General features: G+C 37.5%; 1 protein-coding gene and 1 long non-coding RNA gene across 4 annotated transcripts; one reads left to right on the top strand and one right to left on the bottom strand.

Annotated features, from left to right (window-relative positions):
• On the bottom strand, window positions 767-11,839 carry LOC109843806 (cytochrome c oxidase subunit 5C). Of its 3 annotated transcripts, none has more exons than XM_020412770.1 (2): window positions 11,751-11,839; window positions 767-1,205 (listed from the first exon to the last, which is right to left on the bottom strand). In XM_020412770.1, exon 2 carries the CDS (start codon window positions 1,177-1,179, stop codon window positions 985-987), a length of 195 nt encoding a protein of 64 aa, XP_020268359.1. In that variant the 5' UTR covers window positions 1,180-1,205; window positions 11,751-11,839; the 3' UTR covers window positions 767-984. The 3 variants fall into 3 exon arrangements, with proteins under 3 accessions (XP_020268359.1, XP_020268357.1, XP_020268358.1); XM_020412768.1 differs by lacking the exon at window positions 11,751-11,839 and adding an exon at window positions 11,681-11,737; XM_020412769.1 differs by lacking the exon at window positions 11,751-11,839 and adding an exon at window positions 11,611-11,633.
• LOC109843807 lies at window positions 6,748-8,158 on the top strand. The gene is made up of 2 exons (XR_002247799.1): window positions 6,748-7,431; window positions 7,502-8,158. It is a non-coding gene; the product is annotated as an uncharacterized LOC109843807 (long non-coding RNA).

Below are 12,629 nucleotides of genomic sequence, written 5' to 3'. Positions count from 1 at the left end.
TACAACAGGAGAACTAAGCACCGTCCTCTCATGAGTTATTATTTATGCATGCTGAAAACTACTAAACTCAAGACCGGACATTCGGAAAAGTGATCGGCCCCTAATCAATCTCACCCCGATATATATTAACTGTTTGGTTACCCACCATCAACACATTCCATACACAACAAGTCACTAAGATTTATTATAATACAAGAAGTATTTTTCAGTTAACTAAAATTTAAATGGTAAGGATGTGATTCAATTAAATTCAGGTCATATTTAAATCGAAGGATTCAGACACGACATATTTGTATATCATTATAGGCTCTGGATTCCCTTCAACTAGGTGATAATTGGAGAGTGCCCATTGCCATAATCTTTAGTGTGCATTTCTATTTGAGGGAATAAGATCATACAATGTAAGAATTGTTAAAATACACGATAAAGATTATATTCTAAAAAAATATTATGGTAATTAAACCGTCCCCAGTTGCCACCCAATAAGAGAGGACATGAACGTCATTTACGCATACCTAAAAATTTTGTTTCCTAATGTGTTTTAGGTCTGACGTACGACATAATAAAACAAACAGCGTTCAAACTCAAAACCCATGAATCTCGATAAAACTTAAAACACATGAATCTCGATAATAAACATCAACAAGCCAAAATTTCCCTGATTTAAAAAAAAAACAGACCAGGCATATAACCACTACAGAAATACAATCAAAGACCAAGATATCCGCAACTCTAAAAACATGACAACCAAAGACGGAAAAACATATTGACATCCGCTGCAAAAAATTCGATGCAAACAGTAGAAGCAAGTGTCTTTTCTCACGCTGTCAATAAACCGACAGTCTTAAACAATCAACATGATTCAAAAATTCAAACAAATGGTGTAAAAGCTTATTACATGATAACAGCAGAAAAGAGAAAAATTAAACATATACCAAGCTTTTGATGCTTGCGAAAAAAACTGAGAAAAGAAAAGATGACAAACTACTCGTCTTCAACAACAACACTGATCTCTCCCTTCTCGAGCATGTCATAAAACGCACGTGTCTTCCTCTGCTCGTTCCAGTGATGCATCTTCCAGAAGCCACCACAAACAAGGCCCAGAGTGAGGCCAATGCAAATCTCCTTCACTACGCTGGGTCCTTTCAGAGTAACATGCGCAACTCTACCTCCAGCCATTGATCTCTTTGAAACTGGCAAAAGAACTTCAGGGAGAATTGACGAAGGTTAGATTCGTTAGAATCAAAGACTGGCAAAAGAACTTCAGGGAGTGTTGAAGAAGGTTAGATTCGTTAGAATGAGAGATCAGTTGACTAGAAGATTGCTAATCAAAAGGCTTATTTTCACTTAATACCGCAAACTTGCCCCTTCTTTAACTTTGATACCCCCATAGTATTTTTTTAACACTTTGATTCCTAAAGTTTCAATGCCATTTCACTTTGATACCTCGTCCAAATTAAATTGGATTTTCAATAAATTTTGTATCACGTGTTTAACATGTGATCCTGCTACTAGGAACATTTGGTTGTTTGGATCTCTAAATTTATCATGTACAAGCATGTTAAACAAATTTAACAAAAAATCTAACCAAATCTTTACGGGGGTATTAAAGTAAAATGGGTTGGAACTTTAGGGCATCAAAGTGTCAACTGCATGTTTTAGAGTATCGAAGTGAATAGATGAACTTTACGGTATTGATTGAAGCCAAGTAACAGTGTAGAACATTTAAGGACTTACACATGCAGTTCTGACATCTAAATATTTGTTATAAGCGAGGCAACAATTATCCCTCCAGATCTAAGTTGTTGAATGGAAACGGGCAAGGGTGCAGGACACTGTGTGTATAATAATGGGTATGCTTAGTACCAAGCACCAGGTGCTTGGTAGAGAGGTGGCCATTTTTCATCCATTCATTCAATTATCTAACACATGTGCGTGCGCCTGTCCGCCCGCCCATCTGCCCGCGCACACACACACACATACATATGAACTACAATCCACTTGAGTGGATAAAGAATCTTGTCCTCCTAATTTTTTTCTTCATTGATTTTGCCTTGGGATCTGTAAAAGACATGAAGACCATCTTTGAGATTTGTGCTATCTTGATAGCACAAATCTTGCTATCCACTCAAGTGGATTGTAGCTCACCTCTATTTATATATGTACATATGTGTGTGTGTGTGTGTGTGTATATATATATATATATATATATATATGTGTGTGTGTGTGTGTGTGTGTGTATAATTACATGAGATCATTATTGTTTTCCAATTCACGTCTTACTAGAATTAAAATTCCTATCATGTTTTTAAATTTCTTTTATTATGTTGATTATTATAAATAAGAAGCTACTTGTATTTGAACTAGACAACCAAACTACCCTTTAAAATCACAATTTTGAACTTTGGTATGGGCTAAAACGAACCGACCTACGTCTAATGAGTTTCAAAAAAAGATGCGAGCATTGTGAAGTGTAAGATATACGTCCAAGAAGTGTTTGTCACAAGTGTTTTAAATTAAAACATATATTATATAATTGAGCACCTGCTGGAATAAATGTATGCATATATCCAAGAAATGTTCATGAAGTTTGGGTACGGATAAGTGTCTGATACATGTCAGGTACAGATACGGATTCATCATAGAAGATCGCAGGTAACATAGCTCCAAATTGTTACAAAAAAGACATCATGGAACAACCCTCCCATTAGTTCTCAAGACAGTTGATGATTCTTTATGTTAAACAAAGAATTTTTTCCAAAAAGTCTCGATTAAAAGTACCGCATGGGTACCAAACAGGTGTACACATCATACTTGAAATAGAGTCCATCTTGTACTACTGCACAGTGCACATGCCCAAAAGGAGGTCAAGCTTTCAAGCCTTGAGATTTAATACAGTAAACCAAATTCATATGATGATCATCTTGCTCTCAGAATCGTTCAAAAACAACACTCTCACTTTACACAGGATTACCAGAAAGATTCAATCTTACAAACTTTTTGCCTCGTCTGATGCTCAGACACAAACGACATGCTGGCACTCTGTGTCCCATGACTCAAACAAATATCTCATAAAGCACAAAAAAGAGTACAGTTGCCTAGAAAGGAACATAAGTAGGGATGACAGTGGAACTGTTATGAATCAGATATGGCGTTTACCATATCCGTATTGTTACTAGCCACAGACAAAGATATAATTTGGTAATACAAAGTAAAAGCTCATATACATATCCGCCATAATCGAAACAGAAACTAATCAGATGTGACAAAACCCGATATGAATAGAAGAATAACAGATATGCATATGATGTTCTAAAAATACTTGGTTTTAGTTGAGATGTAGTGCACCATTTCTTATTTTGCTAGCAAAAGATTAATTTTTTTCCCCTTGTTCAAATTCATAGCTTTCCCCTTTTCCTCCTCCCTTTTATCTTATCTTTCACCTCACCTTTCTTTCCTCCCTAACACCAGTTTATCAGAGTTCATTTAGGGATCATAATACATGTATCTGGTAACCCTTGAGTAACAATAGGAAGTAGAGAACAAGATACCAAAAAATCATGATTGAAAATTTTGAAAATTGACCGTTTTTCAAAGTTAATCGGCAAAATCGACCGTTGAAAAAAAAATTTAGCAAAATCGACCCTTTTCGGCACGGAACTACTAGTCCCGTGCAGAAAAGGGTCGGTTTTGCAATTTTTCAAACTGCACGGGACTAGCAGTCCCGTGCAGTGCGGTTCTGCCCAAAATCCCCAAGCCCCCACCCGATCCCAATCCACTTTCTCTCTTCTCCAACAATCCCCTCCTCCGTAAATCTCTTCCCATTCTCCAGACCCACCAACATTTTCCCCTCTTCTCCTCTTCCTCCTCCTCCTCCTCTATCACATCATCATCATCCATCAATGGAGACGATGCCAGCACTGCCGCTAACTCAGCCGCCGCCGTTCCAATTCTACAAGAGGACAGCGAGCGGCCCATTGTTAGTTCCAGGCATACAGACGCCTATGCCGCCATTGAGCTCGCTTTGGATTCTGTTGTCAAGATCTTTACCGTCTCCAGCAGCCCCAACTACTTCCTCCCTTGGCAGAACAAATCTCAGAGGGACAGCATGGGTTCTGGTATTTCCAATTAATTCCATTCAAAATCTTAGCTTGCTATCCGAGTTTTGTTTATTGGAATGGGTTTTAGTAAATTTGATAGAGACCCACATGTCTCCATTGATGGATGATGATGGTGTGATAGAGGAGGAGGAGGAGAAGAAGAGGGGAAAATGTTGGTGGGTCTGGAGAATGGGAAGAGATTTACGGAGGAGGGGATTGTTGGAGGAGAGAGAAAGTGGATTGGGATCGGGTGGGGGCTTGGGGATTTTGGGCAGAACCGCACTGCACGGGACTGCTAGTCCCGTGCAGTTTGAAAAATTACAAAACCGACCCTTTTCTACACGGGACTAGTAGTCCCGTGCAAAAAAGGGTCGATTTTGCTAAAAAAAAATTCAACGGTCGATTTTGCCGATTAACTTTGAAAAACGGTCGATTTTCAAAATTTGTCCTTGATCATATTATTATCATAATCTTAAGAATGGTGATTAAGATCAAAAATCAAGGTCCAAACCAAGGACACCATCTCACACCCTTCTCTTCCTCCTTTTCTCAATCTACCCCTACATATTTTCAAGCATGTTAGCTCCCCTAATTTGACAAGCCAAAGATGAACTCCTGTCTTGTAGCTTACATCCACCCTTTTCACATCGTTTTAATTTTCGAAAAACACCAATTCTACCGTGTCTCTCCCTCCCTCGACTTTCCTCTCTTACTTCCCACTACCCCTACCCCTTCTGCCCCTGCCCCAAAATTCCCCCATAACCTCCCATACCTCCTGGCCTCTACCCCTAAACCCTACACACCCACCAAACACATGGCACCCACTCCTTTCTGTCCCCTCCCTCTACCCAAGAAGCTCACCCTTCCCCTAACCCCTCCTCCCTCCAAGCCAGCCTGCCCATTCAGCACCCACACATACCCCAATTTTGCATTTTATATATTTCCATATTATATCTTTCTGTCTATCCCACATATACTTCTATCTACGTTTCATGTAAACCTTTCTACCTCCATCTAAATTTGAACATCTTTCATGTATTCCTATTTATCTCTCGATATTTCTATCTAACCTTTGTATGTTACAGTCAATCTGTAAATATTTCTATCCACCTTTCATATGTTTCAGTTTACCTTCCACATATGGCTATCTACTTTTATATGTCTTCATCTTTCATATATTTCATCTATATTTTACATGTTGCTAGCAATCCTTTACAAGTTTCTATCTACCTGAAGTTAAAAGAAAAATAGAAAACCTAAGTTAAAAAGCAAATAGAAAAAAATAAAAATAGAGTAAAAAATCTAAAAAATGGAGAAAAAGAGAATAGAGAGGGCTTCCTTTTTCATAAGTACCTAGATTTTTCATATTTAGGTGTGACTTGTTACTTTTATATATTTTCTTTATCTCTACTTTATTTTAATTTACACCACTTTTCATTTATACTTTTAGTTACGCTATGATGTGAAACTATTTTGTACTGCACATATATATAAACCAATTAGGAATTATTTGGAACTGCTGAAACTCAAAGAGCCAGGAACAATTTGTTTTCTTCTTTTAGCTGCCTGAAGGTTTTACAACTTGCTAAGGTATGCTTCAACATCTTAATCATGCATTTAACGACATAAACTTGAACGGACCGCTTTGCCTTTAACGGATATAAAACAATTTATAACAAGTACTGTCTAGCCCATAGATGTCAGGAAGGTGGGACACCACGACAAACCACGACCCTGGTTCAATCATTATGAAACGGTGTACACTAGTGAATTGGATCCATACCAGGCGTCGAGATTTAGAATTCAAATTAGCAAATATTTTGGAATCTTTTACTATTACCAATACTTGAATTTAACCCTTGCATAGTCATATTTTAAGACAACTCAAATTTCTACATTTGAAACTCAAATTCCTAAAGCGTACCGCGTTCCCTAACATACCATATACACCTACCCCCATACCCAATTCCAAATAAGTGGGGTACCACGCTCGTGTTCCCGTTCCGTGAACGAACGGGGCTCCATGCAACTATGGTCTAGCTAATGGATGTAATGGGTGTAACTGGCTTTTTATCTGAGCACTTCAACCTCATATTCTATTTTGTTTGTACTTGTGTTGAGCTGAATTATGGATGTTTCTATTTCAATATTCACTCCGACCTTTAAATAGAAATTGCATTATAAGCCCATCGACTATGCAACCTGTGATGTGATCTTGGCCATTGAACCAAAAGTACAGCTGTACAGGTCAATAAGCTGTAGATAACTGCAGAAAATTTTTCATGTATCATAGTTTAGGGAAAAACTGCTTTGACTAATCAAAGGTGAAAAACCTCTAATACCTTTTAAAACTTTCATCCACTCTGGCACTCCCTTTGACATCCCTTTATCTTAAAACTATCATTACTATCTCCATCTCTCTCCCACTTCTCTTCATTTCTCTCTTCTGTCCCCCCTCCCGCACCCCTCACCCTCCTTGGAACCATCTGACAATGAACTTAACTTTTAATTAAATGTTTCTACTTTCTATTTTTCCATCCAATTTTTATATGAACCTGTCTATCTTTCATATGCTTATATTAATATTTTAGTGTTTCTAATTTTTATTTATTTGATCCACCTTTTATATGAACCTATATGTCTTTCATTCATTCATATATTTATATCAATTAATTTGTATATGATATGTTCTTTTTCAATGTTTATGTGTTGGACAAGTTGGATGGATCGGAAGGAGAGAGAAAGGGTTCAATGGGGGTATGAAGGGGGACAGGGCTGAGAGCCTGAGAGAGGGAGGGGATGGGGATTAGAGAGAGGGAGAGAGGACAGATGGATGGTGGGAAGGTTGAGATTGGAAGATAGATAGATATAGAGAAAGAATAGAAGGGCAAAATTGGTAATCAGATATTATAAGGCGTGCAATGCAATTGAGTTAAGAAGTTAGGGGCATTCACCCCTGACTAGTCAATTTAGGAGAACACTGATAAAACATAAGTAAGGGGGTGGAAGCAATTTTCTCAAATAATAATAAAGTTAATCACCATTATCATGAACCGACCAAAGACCATAATGTGAAAACGCGACTCTAGATGCAACAATTGTGTTTGGTATGATGATGGACAAGCAGATCGCAGCCCAAACAACCATCCTTAGCATCTACCGAATCTTCTTCCATGACTACTTTCATCTAGACTTAGATTGATGAAGTAGAACAAGACAGAGAGAGTGCGTTGTAAAGAGTGTACTAGTAGGCAGTGATTTTAAAGGCGCAACGAGGCGTGCGCCTCGGGCGCGAGGCGCTTCGGCGCAGTGGAATAGCGCCCCGCAGCAGGTGCGGGGCGCTACACTTTCGCCGGGCGTCGCGAGGCGCTTCGGCGCAGTGGAATAGCGCCCCGCAGCAGGTGCGGGGCGCTACACTTTCGCCGGGCGTGCGCCTGGATAGCGCCCCGCTGTGCTTACCGCCTTTGACGAGGCGCGCGCGTGAAGAACAGGAAGAAACCCACTTTTATTCTGTGGGTTATTGGGTATAAACCCGCTTCCCACTTAAACCCGACTTCATTTTAGGGTTCTTTCGCTCCTTCTCCACTCCCGAATCCCGATTCCTTTGTGGCGATAGGCGACGACAAGCGGTGACAGGCGACGGCGATCGGTGAGCGGCGACTGGCGTGGCGACGGCGATCAGTGACGACGAGCGGCGACGGCGATCAGGTACGTTCTCCTCAGCGATGTTTTTTCTGCTTTTTTTCTTTTTGTTTTTGCGTTTTCTTTTTTTCTTTTCTTTTCTCCTTAGCGAGTTCTGTGTTCTCGTTCTTTTTCTTTTCTTTTTTCTTTTCTTTTCGTTTTTGCGTTCTCTTTCTTTGCTCCTCAGCGATGTTTTTTTGTTTGTTTTCTTTTCATTTTTTGTTCTCTGCTTTTTTTTCTTTTCTTTTTTGTGTTTTCTTTTTTTCTTTTCTTTTCTCCTCAGCGAGTTCTGCGTTCTCGTTCTTTTTCTTTTCTTTTCTTTTTTTCTTTTCTTTTCGTTTTTGCGTTCTCTTTCTTTGCTCCTCAGCGATGTTTTTTTCGTTTGTTTTCTTTTCTTTTTTTTTCTTTTTTTGTTCTCTTAATTAAGGACATCGAACACGTGTTTTCTTTTTTCTTTTCTGATGTTCTAAAATCTGAGTTTTTAGTAAGCTGACTGTTAAGTGTAAACTATTAATTAAGTTCATATTTAATGTTAACTAACTCATTATTCCTAGCTGTTAGATCTTAATTTAATTTTTTTTTATCGCTCTTGACTCATAACTGTTTTTTTCTTTGGCTTAATATCAAAATGTAGAGTCATGATATTATGAACTAATTGCTTGCTTCTTATTAATACATATCAGTCATAATTGTTAAAAATTTTCAAGCTTATTAATGTAGTACTTGAGCTACTATTTGATTTCCTGTGTAAGACTGCGAGTATTGATTCTTGCTATTTGAGCTAGGTGTAGTGCTACTAGTTGGAAGTTGAAACTTAAAACTTGATTTGTCATTTGTAAACTGTGAAGAGGAAAATAAAACTTAGTAATATAGTTGTTAGTGATGCAATATACTAGTATGTAAGTTTGAATAATTTGCATAATTGAATGAAAATTAACGTATAAGTTTTGCGCGCCTCGCTTCACTCGGGCGCGCGCATCGCATTGCGCTTTGCGCATGTGCGCATAAACTGACTTTGCGCGCCGCACTGCGCCTCACGCATTGAAAACACTGCTAGTAGGTTGTTAAAGTGGTCGTCATTGTTCAAAGAAGAAAAAGAAATAAAGAATATTGTCACCATGAAGATGGAGAAAGACGATGAAGAGAAAAAGTTGCTTCTCTAAGTCCTAGCAAAAGCATTAAAGATCTCTTTTGGGTTGAGGAGGAGGGGTCACTCTTGGCTCTATACTCATGACTATTTTCCTTTACTTAAAATGTTAACGAAACTTGTGGCATGCTCTTTTAGTATGACAATGTAAATTAACAGTGACAAAGAGTAGTTTGCATTAAATATAGGATACTAGTATGTGCACGAGTCTAAACATGCTTTGTCCTGCATTATAAGATTTGCCATTTCAGAGATATACTAGACACCCATGTCCCATAGTTATTGCAAAGTAATGAATCTTGATTAGAAAAGGAGACAATGATACTATAGAAATTATTGAAATTTTTACAGGTAAACCAATTCCCCAGTCCTCCCTGTAAACAGAAACATAACTTGTTGGACTTTTACACCTTGTTTGGTACGCAGGTAGCAGGTCAAGTGAGAATAGAATGAAGCAAAAAAATGGAATGGAATGGAATGTGTGTGCGAATGAAATGCTTATTTCCATTCTCACGATTGGGTGCCATTTCCATTCTCTGATTCTCACAATTGGGTGTCATTGGCGACCGAAGCGGAAAGCAAATCTTTTTAATTTTTAGTATGGGTAATTAATAGTTAATTTTGGGCTATTTGGTATGTATTTTAGTTTTCATTCCCCCTTAAGTGGGAATGCAAATTCCCTACCAACTCATTGGAGATGTCCATTCCCACAAAATGTTGGGAATGAAGAAGAAGTCAGAATGGGCATTCTAGCTTCCAAAAGGATGTTGTGTTTTGTACACATGAATGAGAAGTGGAAATGATCATTCCATTCCCACTCATTGCGCACAAACGAGGCCTTAAGGCTGCACTCTTATGTAGTTATGTTCTCCTCACTTCTGAGCATCAAACAAGAATTTCAGTTTTTATTTATAGTACACAATTACCATTATACATGTATCAGAGTAGAACAGCTAGGAAATTGATGAATCTACAACTCATTGTACGCCTTCAAATTCTACAATAACCTTTCATTTATTTTCGATCTGCGCATCAAATTTCACGTTTGGATCGCTATTCTGCACTTCAATAAATAACCTTATGTTCTAGTATTATGTAAGTTCTAATCATACACATAACCTCTTTAGTAACAACACAATTTATATCTATTCGTATCTTTTAAGGAGGGTATAATTAGAAATTATTTGATTATTTTTATTCCCATTTAAGTGGAATATCAATTCCTTATTAAATGGTTGGGAATGACAATTCCCATATAAAGTGGGAATTGATAAGAAGTGGCAACATCAATTCTAGCATCTAAGAATACATCGTGTTTGGTACGCATGAATAAAGAGTTGGAATTACATTCCATTCTCACTCATTCCCGCGTACCAAACGAGGCGTTAATGTATTTTGTGATGTTATTTGTATCGTGTATTGGGATGTGTGTTCTACAGCCATTTGCCCCCAAAAAATTGAAAATCATTTGGAGTGCGAATTGTTCATTCCTTCCACAAGGAGAGAAAATTACAAAGCCTAAGAGGCCCATAAAACTAACACGAAAAAGGCATATAAAATAATATACACTAGCGTTTAGATGCACGCTACAATTTTAGCCCACGTAATCTTTTGGGCTAGTTAATTTGTAGTATTATTTTGTAGGCCAATTTCAGTAAGCCTCTTGAACCCCATAGACGTATTTTCTTGTGTGTAAAAGCCCACTTATTATCAGGCCGGGCTAAAGGCCCAAAACAGTGAACGTGTCCATTTCCGTAATTTAACAATCTTCGAGAACTATTAAGGTGAGTGGTCGAGGGGGAACCAATGGCTCGATCGCTGTGGCAGCCGTCAAAGATCCAGAGAACTCCGGAGAACTCCATTGTTTCTCAGGTAATTTATTCTTCAATTTTCAATCCTTATTTTTTTTTCCAATTTTTTATACTATTAAATTTTTGTTTCCGGATCAGAACTGATGTGGCTTTCTTTCACATCCCTAAATCTCGTAAACGAATGTTTTTGGGGCTCCTAGGGTTTTCATTCGATGGGTTCTTTCTATACTCGGCATAATTTGTTGTTAAAAAATAGTTTTTTTTAATCTAAAGACCGGAGATCATAGGAGAAATGAGAGATTTGAGGTTTGTTTGTGGTTAATGTTTTTGTTTTGGGTCAAAATTGTTAGAGGGTTTTTCCTGAGATAGGCAAATTGTGCTGTTACTAAAGAGGTTATGTGTATGATTAGAACTTACATAATATCAATAAAGTTCTTGCAAGATTACTCAACAAAATTATACCTTTGAAGTAATAAACCCTATATCTAATTTTTTTCTATCAAAATCATTAACATGAAACCTGATCACAATTTAAGATCGAATCACTTCTAATCCAAGAAGCGATCAAAACAATAAAATTCCGTAAACAAACCCTAGGTAATAAATCCATCTAAAACGGATTGTGAAGGCATCAAGACACTGATCAAAGACTTTAGCTTTCATCAACTCATTTCACATCGACGCGATCTAAACTAACTTCTACCAGAATCCAGCAACAGAATCAATAACAAAGACATCGCACATGAAGCAAGCAGTTCTAATTTCATCGATTCATTTCGAATCGAAGCAATCGAAAGCAATTGAAACAATAGAATTCCGTAAACAAACCCTAACCCTAGTTCGATAATTAGAGGGGAAATAGAAATCTCACCTTCGAGATCTGAGAGCAGAAACAAACCCTAACCCTAGTTCGATAATTAGAGGGGAAATAGAAATCTCACCTTCGAGATCTGAGAGCAGCAAGGTCACGAATGAGGGTTTTAACCATTAGAGGGGAAATAGAAATCTCACCTTCGAGATCTGAGAGCAGCAAGGTCACGAATGAGGGTTTTAACCGTCGATCCCTCTATTTACACGAAGCATGCAGCCATTCGGTTATCTAGGGTTTCTCTTTCCACCGTTAGATGAGATGATCGGACGGTTGGGAGTGTTCTTCGGATCTCACCGTCGATCTGTTTCGTGCAGTTCTGATCTCACGTTTGCCATATCCACTCCCAAACCGTAATTTTGGGAGTTTGATTGCCGAAAATGCCCTTTTGTTGCCACCGGACTCCATGTCCGGTGTGCAATAATTTTTTTTTAAATTATTACTGCGACCGGACTCCGTGTCCGGTGTGCTTTATATATTTTTTTAATTGTTCGCCCACCGGACTCCGTGTCCGGTGTGCTTTATATTATTTTTTTTTAAATTTTTCGCCCACCGGACTCTGTGTCCGGTGTGCTTTATTTTTATTTTTAATTTTTCAACAAGAAGAAGAAAGAACAATTAATTAGGATCGAAAAAACAATTGATGTATTTCGTTGAGTAGATTAATACTTTGATTTTCTAATAAATTTTATTATTATCCTTCATTATAGTCTAACACTTCAAACATTTCAAACACTTAAACAAATTTTATTAACGATTTTAAAAATTCAAATTATATTAAAATTAAACCAACATTTATATATGTTCTCAAAAAAATTTAATTTTTTTTAATAACACTTCAAACATTTTTAACAAATAAAAATCATTAATAGTTTTCATAAAAAATCAATTAACGATAAAGTTCCAAATCCTACAATTAAAATGCACAATTAAAATGGAATTAGTTAATAAAACAAAATAAAAAAAATTATAACCCACCGGACACGGTGTCCGGTGGCCGACAGGCGCGTCGGACTATGTGT

This window comes from Asparagus officinalis, chromosome 5 (assembly GCF_001876935.1).
Source record: "Asparagus officinalis chromosome 5, Aspof.V1, whole genome shotgun sequence".
NCBI lineage: Eukaryota > Viridiplantae > Streptophyta > Magnoliopsida > Asparagales > Asparagaceae > Asparagus > Asparagus officinalis.
Note: the sequence above shows the minus strand (reverse complement) of the source record. Positions and strands in the feature narration are given on the sequence as shown.

What these genes read in the sequence shown, in the direction of transcription:
- LOC109843806 (XM_020412770.1), bottom strand. Translation starts at nt 1,179, where the DNA reads ATGGCTGGAGGTAGAGTTGCGCATGTTACTCTGAAAGGACCCAGCGTA.